At 41.5% G+C, this 19,016-nt stretch overlaps 1 protein-coding gene across 10 annotated transcripts in view; it reads right to left on the bottom strand.

Moving 5' to 3' along the window:
* ABCA5 (ATP binding cassette subfamily A member 5) overlaps positions 1-17,028 on the bottom strand; it is a 66,676-nt gene extending 49,648 nt beyond the window's left edge. For 2 of the 10 annotated variants that reach the window (XM_032616957.1, XM_032616963.1), the window contains exons 1-6: positions 16,092-16,484; positions 12,879-12,973; positions 5,637-5,756; positions 4,363-4,567; positions 2,406-2,567; positions 1,415-1,503 (exon numbers count right to left, since the gene is read on the bottom strand). In XM_032616957.1, the coding sequence (XP_032472848.1) occupies positions 1,415-1,503; positions 2,406-2,567; positions 4,363-4,567; positions 5,637-5,738 (558 nt within the window). In that variant the 5' untranslated portion in view covers positions 5,739-5,756; positions 12,879-12,973; positions 16,092-16,484. Of the gene's footprint in view, positions 1-1,414; positions 1,504-2,405; positions 2,568-3,662; positions 3,680-4,362; positions 4,568-5,636; positions 5,885-12,878; positions 12,974-16,091; positions 16,492-16,824; positions 16,939-17,007 lie in introns of those variants that run through there. The other 8 variants (XM_032616965.1, XM_032616962.1, XR_004347570.1 and 5 more) reach the window with 8 other exon arrangements.
* Positions 17,029-19,016: the final 1,988 nt, after the last annotated feature.

Here is a 19,016-nt window from a genome sequence, read left to right as displayed (position 1 = left end):
CTACACACCAGAAATAAAGTGATTGACCCCAGCGTCGTGACACCTATAGAAAACTGCTTTTACTCATTCTGGAGGCATGTCATAAAGTTTAAAGTCTGAAGTTGGGAAGTATATACATTTTTATTAAATCATTTGTCAAAGAAAATAAAACTGCACATCATCATCTTTAGCTGACAATTATATGTATCTTAATAAAAACATGCATTTATAAAATTGAGGAATTAAGGAATGATTACTAGCACTATGAAAGAATGACTCTTTTAAAAATGTTCTTTTAGATAGTAAGTCCTTCTAGTGTTTTAAAATCTATATATGCAGCACGCATATAGACAGAACAATAAAACTAGTTATGCCATACGATACACTTCTACTTAACATTCAAATGAATGGCTAAAATGAGATCTGCTCTACCTGTTCACCTAGTATGGTCTGGGTTGTGGACAGCTAAGGCCTTTGGCCAAAACACAAATAAGTACTTTTAACACTGTCAGTGTGATATGCCCTATATTTCACTGTCATTACCTTAATCTTCTGTGTTACTGAATACTGTATCTACAGTACATTTACACCACGTTGTGAGAGTTTATAAGACAATTCTATATACATCACCTCATATGGTTCTAACAACAACGCAGTCAGGTAAAGCATTATTTTTGTAGTCATTTTACTACATAGCAGTCTAACAACTAACAGAGACAGGTCTCCTGTTCAAGGTCTCCTGTTCATTTCTGCTAAAATGTGAAACACTGGATCAGGCCTAAGCATGTCTTTAGAACGTAAATGCAACATTTATACACAATCTTAGTGGCAGTACAGTATTAAAATACAGAACTGGGAGCCCAAAAGCGATAGTCTGAATTAGCTTTGCCACTAATTAACTGAGTTTTGGAAAGTCACTTATAACCTTCCTGTGCTTCAGGTGCACATATAAAATGCAGACAATAACAGCACCCTTTAACATAGGGGTGTTAAAGATTAAATGGGTTGATCTTAGTACATAACTTCTTAGAAATAATGTTTGGCAAACAAGTGATAAATGTTTGTTAAATAAGAAATAAAATCTACCACTGTGATTAAGATAAAGATACCTTCTTTAAACTAAGTTATTCTTATTCAAGGGAAAAGGTCTGCAAGTGTAGACCTTTCATAAATATTATCTACAGGCAACACAGATATGAAAATACTGGTGTACAGAATGCTGAATCACCTGCTTAGAAACCATCAAATACGGTGGGTTTCAAAAAAAATTAAGTCAGAGAATATGACTTTTCCCTTATCTCTTTCCATAAAGGAGTTGTATTAAGTTATGTATTTTGTACATCTGACAGCAGTCAAATGAAATCCCGTGGTAAAGACTTCGGGGGTGATTGGTAAAACACAGCTTGACTCTATTTTCTTCCTTTTTCATAGTTACCTGTATAATGGCAGTATCTATCGAGGCCTGTAAAACTGTGAACCCTGAGGACCAGTACTGAACAGCCTCACATGATTTTGAACAGCCAGCTATGGAGAAAAAAAGGTGAGACGTAAGATTCTGCAATATACAAGTGTTTTCTTTAAAGGCAGCACACATGGGGTTACCAAAGTAATATAATTAATCAGTCTCTACAGGACCAAAGAAAATAAGCAATGGCCCTGCAAAGGCAAACGAAATCTATCACGTTCCTTATTGTTTACTTCAAAGTTTTGAAATTAAAGAGTTACATGTGTTAGGATACTGAATCGTAAATGAATACACATGGAAAGAAAGAAATTAATGGTAAACACAGTTATTTAAAATAAATCAGTTTTCTGTTTTAAGGCAAGCCATTCTGCAATGACTTATCAGCTTTAAAGATCTTCCAGATGCAACGGCAAGTCCAGGTGAACAGCACAGAAAAAAAGAAAAATTCTGTAAGGGCTTTGCGGAATCAAGTCACAAATACAGTACTTAACAGTGACTTTAACATTAGTCAAGAAATGTTTGTGGTTGATAATTATCTTCTCAGAGGTTTAGGCATTGAAGGCTGTTTTCCATGTTTCCAACATAAAACTAATAAGGTTTATTGGTGGAAGACCTTGAGATTTTAAAGGTACGTGCCATACCACATATGAAAACAATTACATGGAGAAAAGAACAGACTTAGAATGTCATACAATTCAAGATAAAATTTTGTTTTGTTACTGTAAACAATATAAATGTATTAAAATTAAGGTGGATGCTCCATAAATTATACTTCACATTATATATATAGATGTAGACAGATAAGTACACATATATCTTTATGCTATAGTTGACAGTCTTCTTACCTGAATAACTATTATTTAAAATGCCAAGTGGACACCATCAAATTCTGCATATGAACTACAGGAGCAGCAAAAATGGGAAGTTAATTCATTTTCATTGATTGTTTAGGGCCATTTACCTCTTGAATCCATATAAACAGAAGACACTGGAATCATATCAGGAAAAAAACGGAGTTCATAGGACATGAAGTCTTTGAAAACCACACCTACAAAGTTGCTGGGCTTAGAAAGACTGGATGCTAGCAATTCTTTTTCACTTGTATATTCTTCGGTAATTATGACTATAAAATATTAAAACAATTTAGTTAGCTCACAAATTCGAATAGTTTATTGTAATACAATACACCAAGTTTAACATTATATTTGATGAATGTAATATTTCATAAGCACTTGTTTGATGCTCTAACTTCTTAGAAAATGAATACAGCTCTTCTAAAAAGAAACTAAAAAATGAATATTAAAATAGTGCAATTTTACAGACACTATTTCTTAGCTGTCATTTGATGACATAAATTATGTATGTGTCATGTAACACATAAGTTATTAACGTAATAAAATAGATCATATGCTTTATATGCAATATATGTAGTCCACTTATCTACGTCAAAGTAAAACCATACAAACGACTCCTTGATAAATGAGTGGATATTTGATTTTCAAATACCCCTTCTTATGAAGAAAATTCCATAATCCTTCCTCAGAAACTAAATGTGTATTTTAGTAGCTACGACACACTCTTCTTTCAATAAAAATTGCCATTTAAACCCAATACTGCTTGTTCCTTTCTTAGAAGATACATGAAAAAGTACTGTAATCATCGTTCAGCTCTTTTCACATCAATAATCTTAATTTTTTAACATTTTCTTGAAGTTTTATTTACAAGCAAGCAGTCTTCACTATAGGAGGCTCAGAACATGTCATGAAGTGGGAAGAAAACCACGTAGGATCAGTACTTAACTTTACTACTTATTAGCTGTGTGAGACTAGGTAAGCAATTTCATTCCCTGAACTTTAGTGTCCTCACCCGCAATACCTAGCTGATCACAAGGGGTTGTTAATATCAAGTGTAGTTACAGACATGGAAATGCTTTGTAAATCATAAAGTATTACTTAAGTGTTAATTCTCATGATCTTCCAGACCTTGAAGGTATACATGGAACTCCAGGATTGATCTGAAGAAAGAGGGTGTTAAGCCAACATCCTACCAGTTAAGTTACCATGTACGTATGTACAATCTCACGTTCAGAGTTCTGCCATTAAAAAGACAGAACTTAAAAAAAAAAGTCTACATACATTTCTACTATTCTGGCATCTAAGTTAATACACGCTGACTTGGATTTCTTTAGCATATATACTTTTGTCCTGCTCAGAATTACCAATGAATTTCACTCTCAACGTTTCTGAGGAGTTCTTCTCAGCTGACCGGCTGAATTCTTACGGCTGTCATGCTGCTTCTGCGTAACATGATAAACCAACAAATGCATTCTATACAGTAAGATACAAATATTAAACAGTAACACACCAGAAGGAAACCACCGGGGAGAAAGCTATTTGGCTCGTGGTTGTATCAACATCTTCTGTTTAGTGACACATTATCCAATAATGCGTGACACACACTAAAGTCAGTTACAACTAACAATCCTATATGATGGAGGATAACAGGTTATTTTCTTATTTTCTACAATTCAGCATTTCATTAAATGAATCATCCTGGCATCAGCATTACTGTCTTTATGTATTTCTAGTTTCTTGATAGTTACGTGAGTCAGAATCAAAACGAAATATTCCTTCCAATCTTTTATACTATACAAATAGGCTATTTTATAAATGGTCTATGAATTAAATATAAAATAGTAAAACATAAAATATGCTTCCTATTACCAAGACTACAAATTAAAGTTTCACAAGAATCATAAGGCAGCAGAATTAAATGATGTTAGTGTTTCTACGAAACTACGTTTTGGTGAAAGGACATATATCTAGATCTTAAGAATGGTATTTACTCAATAAAGCAAACAGCAAAATACTGAAGAGGCTTTCTGCGAGAGACAGAATACATATGTAAACTCACAATACCCTTAGGAAGGTGATCAGTAGAAACCTTCCGCATGATGTCTCTTGTAATATTAGTCACTGGTGTAAATCCAAGAATTACGTTAGAGAGGATAGATTTGTCCATGGGGTTAAGTTCCATGTCAGGCACTTCTTCATATATCTTATTTGGATGCATCATGCTTATTAATATTAACCAAAATAAAAAAAAAAGTGGAAAAAGAATTTCCTATAATAAAGGAAACAAACAAAATGATTACAAAGTATAACAATGGCAGCAAAAATCATCAAGATTTCTATGAATATAACTAACAAAAAACATGAGGAACTTGGGTCTCCTCTCTTAAGTACAAAAAATAAAAGCAATTCCATCCTAAAAGAAATGCTGTGCTGAACCTAAGCCAACAGCATATGAATTTTTCCTTTACATTCAATTTTACTAAAATATTTTAAAATTCAAGTCACCATAATACATTTAAATGACATAAAAGCTAACACTTAAACATCTTAGATTACTAATATAAACTATAATAGTAAATTTACTCATACGTGACTTTATTCAAAGTAACTCACCAAACATCTGTAATAGGGATCACCATAAAAATGTCTTTATTCAAGTCTGAATTAAAACTCATGCTTCAATTACAGCTAAGTTTCTACTACTAAAACTATACTCAGTTATATTCAGTAGTCAACTTTAATAGGGGTGAACTCATTATTGTTTCATGTCGCTGTTTAATTGTTCTGCTGGCTTCAGGAGAAGATCAACAACGCCATTCCATCCTTTAAAATCACTAGTAACTGGTCAGCCAGAGTTCTTACTTTCTTTCACCTTTTAAAGTAATGTATGCTAAATAATTAAATAATAAAGTAATGCATGCTTGTGGGAACAAACACGTGACATAATTTTAGTAATTATGGGCAATTCAATCCAGAGTCCAAAAGATGGCCGGCGATAAGGAATAACCTATGGAATAATGTTCCGTGAAGTTTTCTGCAGAATCTATTTTTCATTCCATGAAACGGGAAATGCATGCCTCAAGGTTCAAAATCAAGCACTGATATTAGAAATTAACTAAATTTAGACATCATTATTAAAATTTTTGACATTCAGAAAACATGGGATAATTTAGGTATTTTTCTGAGGCCAACACAACAAGTTTTTACAAGCAAATTAAAGGGACCTAAGAATATAAAAATATAATAAAAATGTATCCAGCAAAACAAATCATCTTTTAAAGATGGAACATACTAATGCAAAATAAACCGCAATAAGACATAATGGTCACTTAACTTACCTGAACGCTACTTTTTTTAGTCCTGCATTTAATGAGGTAATTCTTCAGTAGGAGTGTTCTGGTCTGTCTCCAAACTCCAACTTCCCGAACTGCAGTAGCCATGTTTTCTGGATTAGTTTACTAAAGAAAGGAGATTGGAAAAAAAGAAATTGGAACCACACAGTCAAGTATATGCCATTTCTAATGTCAAAGACAGACAGATGTTTCAGCCTCAGGCTAGACAGTTAAGCATACTCCACACTGTCTCTGCTACCCGGACAGAATGCATGGAACAGCAATGTGAAGATCCTGAAAAGTAAACAGTAGCATGTGAAACAAGGGGGAACCGGAATTCCACTTTTTCTCTTCCAGTGTCCTCTAAACTGAACGCACTGGAAGTGGGCACTGGGACACAGAGAAAGCTCCGGAGGAAGCTCTCTAGTTCTGGCTCGGTAGGAAACGGAAGTCTTCTGCTCACGGAGAACGGGGAAACACCCAGTCTTTTATTCTTTTCTACATTCTCCTGTGCCCTTGTCCCCAAGCAACCCCGTTTACAGCAGTGTCAGACTGCAGTGATGAAAGCTGAGCCCAGCTAAACTCTCTCTTCTGAGTGGAGCTTCTTCCACAAGGGTCGGGAGACAAAGCCCGCCGCTTTATGCTCTGCCGCCTTCCGCTCTGCCGCCTTCCGGACACGGGGCCCTGAATGAGGCACATGCAGTCGCCGAAGTGCGTGGCCCAGTGGGGCAGGAAAACCCTAGCTTGGCGGCTGGAAGATGGAAAAGTGAAGCCACAGGGAATCAAAAAGTAGCAGGGAGAGCAAATGAAAAGAGGAGTTCAGGGAAGCAACGCAATGAAGTTGTTCATTAGCTCCTGGACTAACACACCCAATCTGGGTAAACATGCATCTAATCCTACTCTGTGCACCAAACACTTGAGGAACTGAATTCACAGACAGACCCACCGCCCAGATCCGGATGGGTCACTGGGCGGCACACACGGACAGATTCAAACTGCACTGCAAAGGCTTCTGAAAACTAAACCGAAATTAGAACCACAGTTCAGAGAACGTGGGCAGAAACTGAAGACCTGAACCTAACCAGGTGGACAGCACGCTAAAGGAAGACATCAATGCTCTCTACGGGATGAAAACAAAACCCGCAGTCTCACGCAACCCAAAATGACTCCGGTAATGAAGCATGTGAAAAATGTCAACTCTACCCACAGGTGCCACTGCCAAGATGACACAGATTTTGAAATTATCTGACGAAAACTTTAAGGCAGCTATTTAAAAAGTGCTCCAGCAAACAGTGGCAAGAAAACATTCATTCTTGAAAACAATGAAAGTGTCAGCAAAGAAACAAGATATCAAGCAGCACCAAATAGTCATTCTAGAACAGAAAAACACAGCAACAAATACACAAGATCCAAAGAATGGGCTCAAAAGCAGAATGGAGACAACAGAAAAACAGTCAGTCAACTTGATAGATCAAGAGAAGCTACTCAATCTGAACAAAAGAGAGAAAAGAGGTTCTGTTGTTGTTGCTGTTGTTTTAACAATTAACAGTACCTCAGAGAACTGTGAGACAATAACAAACGGTCTAACATTCAAACGATCAGAGACCCAGAAAGAGAGAAGTGTGTTAATGCTGCAAAACATATTTACAGAATTACTGGCTGAAAACTTCCCAGATTTGGCCAGAGATGAAACACCTAAGAGTTTCAAGAAGCTTGATGAAATCCAAACAGGATAAATCGAAGGAAATCCACATTCAAACACATCGCGATTAAACTGCTAAAAATGAAAGACAGCGAAAAATCTTGAAAGCAAGCCAGAGAATAACCACTGCATCACCTGCAGGAATACTGCTTTGAATGAGAGCAAATTTCTCATAAGAAACTCCGTGGCTAAACTGGGTACTCATACACTGCTGGCCGGACCGCAAAGTGGTTTAGCTGCTGAGGAAAAGTTTGGCAGCTCCCCAAAAGTTAAACAGGGTTCCTACATGATCCCACTACTCCATGGGGACTCAAACAAGTGCACGTTCACGCAGGGTCATAACTGCCAAGACGCAGAAACAGCCCAAATGTCTACCAACAGACGAAGGGAAAAACAAATTGTGGTGTATACACGCAATGATTTACTATTTACCATAAAGAAGAATGCAGTACTGATACATGCTACAACGTGGATGAACCTCCAAAACATTACGTTAAGTGAAAGAAGCCAGACACAAAAGGTCAAATCGGATTCCATTTATGTGAAATGTCCAGAATACATAAATCCACAGAAATGGAATGCAGACTGGTAGTTGCCAGAGGAGAAGGGGAGAAAGTGCTCAATGAGTACAGGGTTTCACTCTGGAGTGACAGAAGACAGAAGCAAATTTCACCTCAGTCTACTTTTTGAGCTGTTTGACCTAAGTCACTGCATCACAGGCCCGGTAGCCCTCGTCCAGGCTAAGCTGACCCTCTGGAGGCCCCTGGGGCCCCTTCTGCGAGTGGACCTCTGTCGGAACCACATCTCAGGTCTTCAGAGAGGTTATATGCAAGCAGAAGCCAGCCTGGCCGGGCTCCCGAGTGCACACTCCGTGGTCCCTACTCCAATTGGCTCGGCCCCGTCACCTAGCAAGGTATCGAGAGGGCGGCTTGGAGGAGACACCAAAAACGTCCCGCTAAGCCTTCTTCAGAGAGATATTTGTTCCTTGTTTTATATAAACCTATTTGATGGCAGCCACTGGTGTGACCCCCTCTACCACAAGAACAGTCTGCACCAAGCTGGCTGACCGTCTCCACCTGGATAAAAAAGCAGGCAACTTTTTAGAGGCAGCTTGTCTTACCCCCCAAAAGGCAATATACATAATTAAAGTTTGGATCAAATAAACATCCTCTTTATATGTACAGAAGAGAGCTTTTTCTTAAATTTAACGATGAGATTTAGACAACTTTCATTCCCTCTGTGCTTTTTTCTATTTTCTCAATTTTCCCATCAATATGTGTTCCTTATATGGTGGAGGAAAAAGTAATTACACAATTAGATATACTGTACAAATATTAAATGAGTAAATTAAAAAGAGCAAAATTGCAGCAGCCAAGAAAGGAGGATACACTCAAACTAAATTCTCCCAACAGCCTCATTCCTGTTATATCAGATCCTGCAGTGAGCTGGTGATCACCTCTAGGCCGATGAAAGGAAGGAGGGAAGGAGGGAGGGGGGAAGGTAGAGAAAGGCAGGCGGATCACACTCATTCGAGGATGATTTACTACGAAACACAGAAACACTAACCAACTTAACAGCAAGAACATTCTCAAGCTATCTGCCAAAACACATTTAGTGGGAGCCACTGAATTATTCATTCCAATTGAACGCTGCATGCTTGATGCTTCATTTTTAGAAAACAGGCCCCTCCTGAAGCAGCTGATGGACTCACAGTATTCTTCCTTCCTTTGAGAACTGCTCCCGGAACTCAGGGTTGAGTCTTTAACAGCCTTGCCTGAAGCCCATGAACCTGTGCACACACCCCGCCATCCCACCAGACACACCACGACTACCATCACCACGGCCACCTCTGAGCGGCAGCATTTAAGTTTTCTCCAGGCAGAGTGGAATTTTTAACTAAGAGACCCAGAGACTGGGACTCATGGAAACAGTTAGATTAATAGAAGCATTTAAGGAAGTTCATACATTCTCGGAACTAAGCTTTCCCCTAAGGTTTGATACCTACTGTGCCCAAGACCTGATTCTTCTTCCTTGGACTATGTGAAATGCCCTATCATCTACCCAGTATATTTTATTTTCACTTAAGCTGGCCAGATCAGTTTCTATTTCTCACATCAAAGGACTCAGCCAGTGTTACAGTATAATGTGTTCTTAACTCCATGGTTAGAAAACTCCGAAAACAGCGGTTTTCAAAGTGAAGTGTGTCAGGAACAAAGGGAAATGTTAAAGACCCACGTGCCTCCCTGCCTACTAAGTGTACGGTTCCACTGACGCTAACGGGAGTGAGCGTGCAGGGCCCGATAAAAAGTGGAGAACCACTGATGTAGTTTTTAAAGTAGCTTTAACGTAACATTAACAGGGAGATAAAGGTCTCTGCAGAAGATGACGTACAATGACTAATCAAAGGAGTCACTTCAGTGTCTATTCAGCCTCAGTTTTGTCCTTTCTTCCAAAGCACAAAATCCCTTCTGAAGCAAAAGGTGTTTTCATGCTGTTTTCCTTTTGCCCCTGAGCTCTAATTTTTCTTCCTCATCGTTTTTCCTCAGCCAGAATGTCTTCTGTCTCAGCGCAGAAAGAATTCCGGGAGAGGCAGAGTGAGAGGGAAGGAAGAGTTTGTTAGTACAGGACGCTTGTGAGAGATACAAGCCCACAGGCAAGGGAGTGCCATCCTGAGAACTCGGCGGGCTACATTTTTATAAGCAAAGGAAAAGTGGGGAGGGGGGAAAAGACCACCTTCTTTTTCATTCTTCAAGTCTTCCACTATTAACTCCTCCTACATGGTGGGCGGGGGAGTTCTTGACCCCATATGGCCCAACCGGGATTGTCATGGCGCTATGGAAATGAGCAAAACAGCGGTCCTGTTACACATACTATGATATTGTAAATTATTTCAGGTTTTGGTATAATGTCACCTTTCCCCGATATCTCTGCTCTTAGTGCACGCAGACATGTAAGCCCCTTCTCAAGGATCATCAACTTGCCGACTTCCCTGGGCAGGATGTGGGTCTCATGCCACCATCGTTTCATTGTTTGGGGGCATGTCTCGTGCTTCTGCTGCTTGGTTCTGTTGTTAAGCAAACCTGCTTTCCTGAGTGATCGTTAACTTACAGGGTCTCCCATACTTTTTCATTTATGATCCCCTAGTGGGATTAACTAATTACCCACTTTGTCTCCCTACTCTGTCCCTGTCAGAATGACCAAAAGAATAAATACACATAAAGCTGAAAATGGTGCCTGGAACATGGCAAAGTAATGACACACGTTGATCACTACTGTCTATAAACGTAGTACAACTAACACCCTCAAGGGCTATCATACTCACGAAACAAGGACAAAGCAATTCAGAGAAAGCTGCTAGAGAATTTGGAAATGGAACAGACAGGCAGAAATAAAATTCTTGCTAGCTGGGGTGAGTGCCAAATCGGTGAGTTAGAATGGACTGAGTCAAGGCAATTCCCCCAGAATCGATGGCCAGAGGACAGAGGGAAGAAAATGCTGACCAGAAAGCATGAACTCTGTTATGAAGTATACAGACGAATCAGTGCTATGACTCACCTGAACAAACCGATGTTTTTTATATTCATAAGCTCCAGTCTCATCATGTGAAAAACGTTAAATTTCAATAACCTTGAACTTCCGTCTACTCAAATTATTAAAACATCTTCAAGAAGAAAAATCAACTGACTTACTGTTTTCTTCAAGAAAGTAAACACCTGGTTTGGGTGTTTGAAAACTAAAATGAAACATTCTTAACATCGATTCTTCATTAACTTTTAGTTTAATGTTCACCTAACCAGTAACTTCAAAGCTGCAGACAGGTTTTTCTAAACTGACAACGATGAACCTATTTGCCCCCCTGGGCACCCACAACCCGCGGAGTCTGAGCAGGTGCAATCTGAAAAGGGCCGTGGGGAATCCATCAGGCGAGGATGGCTCTGCATCCTGAGAAGCACGAGCTACTGTAAAGGCTCCTTGCAAACCACAGGTGCTGAGGGAAATACTGTGCTGCTTCTCCAAGTGCTGAGACCACAGCGTCTCTGCGGATTAATGTCTGTCCTTTGGGAGAAGACGGAAGGAAAACGAAGAGAGGGAAGCCTGCACCTCCCACTGGTGGGGTGATCATAAAGTCCCCTCTGCTCCCCCCGCCCGACACTGCTTTGCAGGGTAGGGAGGGGGGATTTGGGATGGAGGAAGGATATGGGAAGGCAGTGCTTTCTATACTGAAGACCTCTGCCGAAGATAAAGAGACGGTGTCTGAGCTGAAACCAAGCCCTATGGGCGGGGCACTGAGGTTTCCTGAAAGAAAGGTGGAAGTCTACCCCGCAGAGGTGACAATGAAAGTGGCTCTTCTGACTCCAGTGCACAGCTGAAAGCGGGGCTGCAAAGTTAGGAACGAGGCACGGCCAGCAAGGGGACATCTGTAAAAAGTTTACCTCGTCCTGTGCCTTTTCCTGCACCAAAAGAAAACCCGTATTTAGCATAAAGCTCTAAATTTCCTCTTTCTACACTATAATTCCCCTGAATTATCCCAAACGTTATAGCCTTATGTGGAGAGATTCAAAAGGACAAAAGCAAAAGGCAGTGAAGGATGCTTGGCCTGCCCCGCATTTAACATTGGCTGTAAGTGGGAAGAGAATCATACAGTCAACATCCAGGAGGAGTTTACTCACAAGTAACAGAGTTCACACAAGCCAGGGCATTGTAAATAGAGACGACCAGACAACCGTAAAAAAGCAGCTTTTTGAGTAGACAACACATGTAAGACCTCTTTTGCAACATATATTAGAAGATGACCCTTGAAAGCACAAGTTCACAACTTAAGAGCAATAAAACTTCTAATGGCATAGTTTTAACAAATTGTACTTTTTGGAAAACTTACAATACTTGACACAGTTCCAAAGTCTTACCAAGGCAGTACCTTTAACTCTGAAACAAAGTCAATTCTTAACTGCTCGAGAACTATGACAAAGACATAGAAATATGGGTACAAAATTATTTTTAAGAATATTTAAAGTGTCTTTCCATTGCTCCACAGCATATGTGGGGAATGTGTTAAGTTTGTTATAGAGCTTTAAATAATAATTAGTTTTATGCACCTAGTATCACTAAAGGTTTAATTAAATATTTAACTTTCTGCTGGAGGAAGGAGGGAACGAAAAGTGCTCACTGAACTGAGAAAGCACCTTGAGACCGAAAAACAAAACGAGGCAGGCAGCTGCACGTAATCAATGGATCCGTTTATTACAGGGTAACTTACTCACAGGGTGGGCTCCGGGGAAAAACGACCTGCTGCTGCACTCCCCTCCCCACCGGCGGGGGCCCCTGGGACGACTTTATAGTTAAGCCAGCGTATGGAGGCAGGTGCTTGGAAACGGGACGTGTACTCCTAAGTCAAAATTCATGACTGGGTACCTAGTCTCGTGGGCACCGGGAATATACATCGTCGTTGTTTGGGGACTAACAGAGCATGGAGGCCACCTGATCCTAGCGATTATTAAAACAGTTTCTATTAACTGCAAAGCTTTGACAACAGAGAAGTGACTTACTGCACAGTTCAGTCCTGGGGAGGGTGGGTGAAAGGACAGGATAAAGAGCCCAGGATGGCGTCAGTAATGCTAACAGCCATATATCCATACTTTTCCTAGATAAAAATAATCCACATTAAATCTAATAAATTGCAAGAAAACGGAAAGCCCACTAAAGCCCATCTTCCTTTTCTAATGCATTAATAGTTGACTTAAAGACTGAATTTACATAACCCAAAATTCAGTATCAGAAATTCACTGCTGTATTAAAGAAACACTGATTACTATATGTGCTATGAAATATGCTTCACCTTTCTCAAAGCAGTAAAATGTACACGACCTTTAGAAATAACTGTCAGAAAAAATGATCTAGAATGTATTAATTTTAGTTCTGAGAGGAACGAATTAAGATTGTATCCTGTACAACAAAGGAACTGAGCCATCGGAATGTTCACAGCCGTCCTGGCAAAAGATGTGGTCAGTTACCTTAGCGAGTTTGAAAAGATTCCTGGAAAGGATCTAAGCTGAAAGTATCCCCAACAGATGACTATTAGAGGTGACTTCTCACCCACCCAAGCAGAGCTGATTAACACTCCTTCGTTCCAATAAATAAACTGTAATTGCGGTTACCATACTGTGTCATCATGATTTGTTTACATCTTAATCTTGAACTTGACCATGAAATCCGTTACAAAAAAAGACTGCCTTCTTTGCTTCTCTACCACCCATGGTAATACTAAAACCAGTATCATCTTACCGCAAGTTCCTTTATCCAGATTTGCTGAGAGTCTTTATAGATCAAAGGTCTGTAACGGAGCCCGAGGGGGTTAAATCCAGCCCACAGACTGTTTTGTACAGCCCAGTAGTTAGGAATGTTTTTCACATTTTTAAATGGGGGGAAAAAAATCAAAGAATAACAGTATTTTGTGACATGTAAAAATTATAGGAAACTCAAATCTCGAGTCTAGAAATAAAGTGTTATTGGAGCAGAGCCATGCTCAGCTGTTTCTGTGCCGCCTGTGACTGCTTTGTGCTACAACGGCAGAGTTCAGTAATCAAGACAGAGACCATGTGGTCCACAAAATCTAAAACATTTACTGTGTGGCTCTTCACAGAAAAAGCTTGCTGACCACCGTTACAGACAAAAGGAGGAAGAAAGGAGAAAAGCGGCATAGTCATCAAACATTTACTGAGGGATTTAGCACCAAACTTTTTTTAAAAAATACAAGACGGAGTTAGACACTGTCACTGACTTTGCAGATAGATAAAATTTAATATAATGTGGTAAGTGCATCTGGGGGAAAGAGTCTGCGAAAGAGTGGAATGCAAATTCCAGGCAGGGAAAAAGAATGGAAGAACTAGACTCCCCAAAGGGGCTTGACTCATGTAAAGAACAGGGAAACCTGCAATGAGGCAGAGGCTCGGGCAAAGTGAATTGGGGCAAAAAGGGCAGGTGTACCCTCTAGATGACACTATTAGGACAGGCCCTGGAAGCAGCTTGTCAAATACCTTATATACAAAATTAGACTAGACATCTTTATTTTGTGTACCCATACTTCCTTGACTGCACTTTTCATACCTAAGAATAATTGTTTAATTGCCTGGCAATCCCATATTTCACTAGTCCTTTCACTTTCCTAATCCCCAAAGCTTCCACCCACAGCATCGCCCTCAAATGATGACCTTGATCCCCACTTCACTGAGAAACTGAAGCCATCAGGAGAAATTTCCGAAACGTTCCACTACCCCTTCTATCCACCTACCTACAGCCGCATCAGAGGTAACGTTATACAGTTCAACAAGGTGCCATTTTGGCCTAAACTGAAGATTTTGTTTCCACTAGAACTCTGAGAGATAAAAGCTAAATGGAATCTGGTATCAATGAGACCTTTAATTTAAGATTTATTTTTCAGAAGAAGAGGTTAAGAACATCTTTGGCAGATGACTTGAAAGAAGTTCCTGCCCAGCTACACACATCACTGGCTTCTCAACTAATAAAACAAAAGCACTATCGGGACTTCCCTGGTGGCGCAGTGGTTAAGAATCCACCTCCCAATGCAGGGGATGCGGGTTTAATCCCTGGTCAGGGAACTAGATCCCACGTGCATGCCACAACTAAGAGTTCGCATGTCACAACTAAGGAGCATGTGTGCCCCAACTAAAGGAGCTGGTGAGCTGCAACTAAGGAGCCCACCTACCTCAACTAAGACCTGGCACAACCAGAAATAAATTTTTAAAAAAAAGGCACTATTAAAATCAAGCCTTTTACAGGAATTCCATGGTGGTCCGGTGGTTAGGACTCGGCACTCTCACTGCTGAGGGCCAGGTTCAATCCCTGGTCGGGGAGCTAAGATCTCACAAGCAGCGAAGCACAGTCAAAAAAAGAAATCAAGCCTTTTAACTTAACAGGGAATAAATTATAAATGTTCTCTTCTTCTCTAGTGTTTTAAAATTTACTGAAGGTAGTATAATAATAAAAGAAAATAATAATTGTCAATATGATTTAACCTAAATTTTATGACAGTATTTCTTGCTGAATGGGAAAATAATGCAATGGTACCCACATGACAAGTTATCCAATACCTTTTCTTATATATAACAGGTTCCTAAAAACTTGCGCTTACAACTATTCTAGGACGATTAATTCACACACTAGCAAAGATTCCAATTTATGAGAACACTACAAAATTCTTTTATGCAATCATCTCCTCAAGCTCAAGGTCAGAGATTACAAACCGTATTCATCTTGGCATTCTTGGCACATAGCTTAGCATCTAGAATATAAAAGACACTCAGATAAACCTGTAATGTATTAATAATGTATTAATGTATTAATAAACTTGCTTTGACCCTGAATGCAAGATTTCCCTATACTGAATCCTGTTTGAAGGAAAATACACTTAAACAGCACATATTCCAGGATTAATGCCTTACTAGTTAGCTTTTAACCCAAATACCCCCAAGAGCCCTAACTGCCCTAATAACGTTCTCTTGTACGGAGTCTTCCCTAAAAATATATAACATCGCTCTCTGGATAGAAGCAAAATATAGGGCATCAAGGACGAGAATTTAGAGTCTGGCATCCCTGGGTTGGAAGCTCAGCCCTTTTGGCTAGTTGGGACCGAAATAAGTGACTTAACTTTTTTGGGAAGCGTTTCCCACATCTGCCCAATAGAATAAGACCCCTCCGACCTCCAAAGGATGCTGGCAAGACTGAACGAGATAATACTGAACCTGGCTCACGGCTGGGAGTCCAACATACACTCCTTTTCTCCCCTTCCGTTCCTGCACAACGTCCTCGATGGAAAGTAAACGTGACTGCCTTTATTCTTTCAGACTTATTTAGAAACGTCTGTCCAAGCCTTGGGAGCCCAGGAGCAACCCTCCTGCAGCTATTAGCGCCGGCAGCCTCCCGAGCTTTCGCGTCTGCTGTAGTATCAATACTTCCACGCCTGGAGCCTTGCGTTTCGGGAACCAGGGCATTTCCCCCAAAACCGTGGCCCAAGCTCTGCGCATCTCTCCCGAACTCCTCCTAGCGCAGAGCGAGGAGCAGCCCGAAGCTCCCAAGGGAACCCGCGCTCGCGGCCAGGTGTTCAGAGGGAATCTCCTTCCCAACATCTCCGCCCTCCGCAACGGCGCCCTGAGGATGGAGACCACCCCGGCCAGCCCAAGGCGGGGGTCCCGCGGCGACCCCGGCATCCGCACCCCGACACCCCGGGGGGCCAACAGCATCCTCCTCCACAGGACACGCCGCAACCGCGCTCTCCCCGACCTCGGGGACCCTTCTGCCCCCCAGCTGCCGGCTCGGCCCCCTCCGAGCTCCGCTGCACTCCAAGCCCCAGACCCCCCGGCCGCACCCACCAACCCCTACCCCGCCGACCGCCCCTCCTCGACCCCGCACCCCCTCCCAGGGGTGACAGCCACCCCGGCGGGCCTCACACCCCGCAGCCCTGGGCGACCGCGTCACCTCAGGGCCGGGCCGAGCGCTGACCGGCCGGGACGCGCGGAGTCTGCGGGGACCTCAGCTCGGAACAGTGTCCGAGAGGGCGGCCGCGCGCGCGCGCCCCCGACGCTGCAGGACGGGGAGGGCAGGGGCGGAGAGGGGAGGGCGCGGTGCCGGAAGCAGCGCTCCGCCCCGCGCAGGACGCACCTGAGGGCGGGGCACCCCGCGGACGCCGCCAGCAGACGGGCGCGCTCCCGCCGCTCGGCGCGGCGCATCCCGGCGCAGGCGCGGAGAGCGACCCTGGGGGCGGGGCTTCGAGGGGGCGGGGCGAGTGGGCGCACCAAGGCCCGGGACCCCTGGGTCCGCCTGGCCGCCACTCTCTGCAGCGCGGCCTCGTGGCTCAGCCCCCGGGGCCCCCGGCGCCTCAGATCTGCCTCCTTCGTGGAGACCTCGCCCAGCTCCCCCCGGGACACTGGCAGAAACAACGGGCTTGAAGTCAGGGACTCCGATTTGAGTCCAAAGTCTGCAGTATCCTGGCGTGTGACCTTGGTCCGCCGCCCCATCCTTATCTGCCTCCTGCGTCATACCCACTAAGAATCCTTTCTTCTCTGCCTCTCGGCTTTTGAGCGGTCCCCTCCCAGGTCTGCATTCCGCAGCCCCTTCTCCTTCCCGCCGCCCTGTGTGGGGTGCAGTCTCTTCGTGCCATCAGACCCTGACCTAGGACATGTAGACATTAAAAGATGCTTCAGATTCCGAAGTGTCCTCCTGAGAGTCTGGGATGTGGCAGATCCTGAATCTTACAAATGGCCTGAGACATACCACCGCATCTGTGGGAGATTCTATACCGCACTTATATTTGCTAAAAATGTAAACTGGTGTTTTGAGTTTTATTGCCCAAATTGACCTAAATGGTGGTCAGAGTTATCGCAAAGGAAGAAAAGCTCACAACAGATTTTTACTCTCCAGATTTCTGTATGGTCACATTTCTTTGCACAGTTTTTTTACTTTTGGGGAATTTAACTATTTTAAGATCTTAAAAATTCCGTTGATCCTGTATACATTGTGTTTTGTTGTTGTTGTTTTTTTTACTTATCATAGTTTTTCTGCTTCTTAAATTTAAACCAAATCTCTCCAACAGTCACTCTAAGTTCTACCAAAATAAACAAAAAACAAAAAAACAAGGAAATGTGTTATTTCTCCTACTGAATATGGATTAAACAGGAAATTCAAAGAGCTTTAGCAGAATCCATTATGATTAAAAATCTGGCAGTGAGAGTCAGGGGAAGGGAGACAGAATGTTCTAGGAATTACATCAGAAAACTGAAGAAGGCAAGTAGTGAAAACTATACACGATGTATTCTTTTCTCTTTTGGAATATCTAAGACATTTTAGTTACAAGTTCAGAAGAATGCATTATTAATGGCCTAGGATTTGTGGGCATGTAAATAAATGGAGGTCAAAAATAAATCTACTTGAGAAAATGTGTTACTGAAATATACATTCACCCCAATTCTCCGATTGTACTTCTCACTAGTTGCCTCAACTGCTTTAACTTCAGAAGTCTATGCATCATTTCTACCACTATTCTAGACATTTGTTTCCTGAGTTTCTTATCCTTGCAATGTTCTCTGTCATTCAGTCTACCTATACTTCTGCTCTTGCTTCAGTATAACATGACCAAAACCAAAAAAAACCTCATCACCCGAGACAAAATGATCTCACTTTCAACTGCACACATGCTACCATCTTGTTCACGTGTACTTATATACTCTCTTCAATCATATTGTAAGTCGTCTGAGATTAAGAGCTTTTTCTTATACCAATTTAAATTTCCAGGTCTTGTGCATCATAATGGTGTACAGTAAATGCTGTGGATAACACCGCTGATGAGAAAACACATGTACAACAGTATGTAAACTGTCATTATTATCCCCCCAAAAGGTCACCATGCACTGAACAAAATCTACCTAATAAAAAAAAGATATTAAATTCTTCTTATGGATGGATGACAAAGCTATGAAAATATGGTTTGTGGAATCACAAAACAGAGAGAATGCTAAATAAGACCTTTTTAATAAAAAGACTGCTGCAAAGTGGTGAGCTGGCCATGACATGTCTTACTGTATCTTTGAGCCAGCTACTTAGCAGACTGCATGTACCTTGTGAACAATTTAGCCACATAATCTCGATCTAAATTTCCATAGTTACCAGGTCCT

This window comes from Phocoena sinus, chromosome 20, assembly GCF_008692025.1.
Source record: "Phocoena sinus isolate mPhoSin1 chromosome 20, mPhoSin1.pri, whole genome shotgun sequence".
In the NCBI taxonomy this organism is placed as follows: Eukaryota; Metazoa; Chordata; class Mammalia; order Artiodactyla; family Phocoenidae; genus Phocoena; species Phocoena sinus.
Note: the sequence above shows the minus strand (reverse complement) of the source record. Positions and strands in the feature narration are given on the sequence as shown.